Here is a 1,860-nt window from a genome sequence, read left to right on the forward strand (position 1 = left end):
TTGCAGCCGAGTGTGAGGCGTCCGGGATGAAAATCAGCACCTCCAAATCCGAGGCCATGGTTCTTGACCGGAAGGGGGTGCTTTGCCCTCTTCAGGTCGGTGGAGTGTCCTTGCCTCAAGTGGAGGAGTTTGGGTATCTCGGGGTCTTGTTCGCGAGTGAGGGACGGATGGAGCGTGAGATCGATGGACGGATCGGTGCAGCATCTGCGATGATGCGGTCGCTGTATCAGACTATTGTGGTGAAGAGAGAGCTGAGTGGGGGGGCAAAGCTCTCGATTTACCGATCGATCTACGTTCCGATCCTCACCTATGGTCATGAGATTTGGCTCATTACCGAAAGAACAAGATCACGAGTACAAGCGGCCGAGATGAGTTTCCTCCGTAGGGTGGCTGGGCGCTCCCTTAGAGATAGGGTGAGGAACTCAGTCATTCGGGAGGAGCACGGAGTCAAGCGCCTGCTCCTCCACGTTGAAAGGAGTCAGTTGAGGTGGCTCGGCTATCTTTTCCGGATGCCCCCTGGACGCCTCGTTGGAGAGGTGTTCCGGGCAAGTCCCATTGGGAGGAGGCCCCGGGGAAGACCCAGGACACACTGGAGGGACTACATCTCTCGGCTGGCTTGAGAACGCCTTGGGGTTCCACCGGAGGAGCTGGGGGAGGTGTGTGTGGATCGGGAGGTCTGGGTGGCTTTGCTTGAGCTGCTGCCCCCGCGACCCAACTACAGATAAAGCGGAAGAAAATGGATGGATGGATGGATGGATGGATGGATGTTCAAACTGTGCATTTGTGTTTATTGTTTGAACCTTTTTGTTGTACAGTCTTTCACACAAGACCTCAAATTATCTTTATAAAGTCATAAAGTTGTTTATTATAGTTTGCTGTGTGTTTTGAAAAAATGTGTGGAAAATTATTTTCCGCTTTACTTTTTCATTTGTTATTTCTGATTATAAACCTTTATTACACTTATAAAACACAACATGACACAACCAACCTGCTGCTTATATTAGATGATCTACCAGAATTGATTTGTACTTCTGCAAACCATGTCAACCTGCACTTGTGTTGCCGCACAAGCAGCTGCTCACTTGGAGCTGGTGTACTTGGTCACGGCCTTGGTGCCCTCAGACACGGCGTGCTTGGCCAGCTCACCGGGCAGCAGCAGGCGGACGGCGGTCTGAATCTCTCTGGAGCTGATGGTGGAGCGCTTGTTGTAGTGAGCCAGACGAGACGCCTCACTGGCAATGCGCTCAAAGATGTCATTGATGAACGAGTTCATGATGCTCATGGCCTTGGAGGAGATCCCGGTGTCGGGGTGGACCTGTTTCAGCACCTTGCACACGTAGATGGCATAACTCTCCTTCCTCCGCTTCACCCTCCTCTTGCCGCTCTTAGAGCCGCTCTTTGGCACCGCTTTCTTGGCTCCTTTCTTCGGTGCAGTTTTAGGTTCTGGCATAGCTGCTTTCTCGTTGTTAAGGCCTGACAAATATATTCCTGTTGGACCTTGAAACACTATAGCATTCTCATACTGTCTGAATTTTAAAATGTGTAATATTAATCATTGTGGCCTATGCTTTTCCATGGTTTTCCATGTATTCATGAAATTCTGACATTTCGCTACATCTATGTTAAATTATATTCACTTATTGATACTTATTTTGGGGAGCAAACACTAAAGCACTACTTGTGACAGGTTGCACTCATCTGGCTGTTCAATTTACCCTTTCCTGATAAAATAACATCTACTGCTATGACTCTCAAGACAATACATGAGTGTCTTGTTGCATGGTGGTGTGTCCCTGGAGTCATCAAAGGCGGTAGCCTTGTTTCTGTCAGGAGTTAAACTTTCTCAGATACAGCACCACT

At 48.9% G+C, this 1,860-nt stretch overlaps 1 protein-coding gene across 1 annotated transcript; it reads right to left on the reverse strand.

Annotated features, from left to right (window-relative positions):
- Positions 1-1,064: 1,064 nt before the first annotated feature.
- LOC117524561 (histone H2B 1/2-like) lies at positions 1,065-1,450 on the reverse strand. Its single transcript, XM_034186366.1, has one exon. The coding sequence runs from the start codon at positions 1,448-1,450 to the stop codon at positions 1,079-1,081; it is 372 nt and encodes a 123-aa protein (XP_034042257.1). The 3' UTR covers positions 1,065-1,078.
- Positions 1,451-1,860: the final 410 nt, after the last annotated feature.

The sequence above is a fragment of the Thalassophryne amazonica genome, chromosome 14, assembly GCF_902500255.1.
Source record: "Thalassophryne amazonica chromosome 14, fThaAma1.1, whole genome shotgun sequence".
Classification (NCBI taxonomy): domain Eukaryota; kingdom Metazoa; phylum Chordata; class Actinopteri; order Batrachoidiformes; family Batrachoididae; genus Thalassophryne; species Thalassophryne amazonica.

Bases quoted from the DNA above. Each gene is read 5' to 3' on its own strand.
- LOC117524561 (XM_034186366.1), bottom strand. From the start codon at position 1,450: ATGCCAGAACCTAAAACTGCACCGAAGAAAGGAGCCAAGAAAGCGGTG.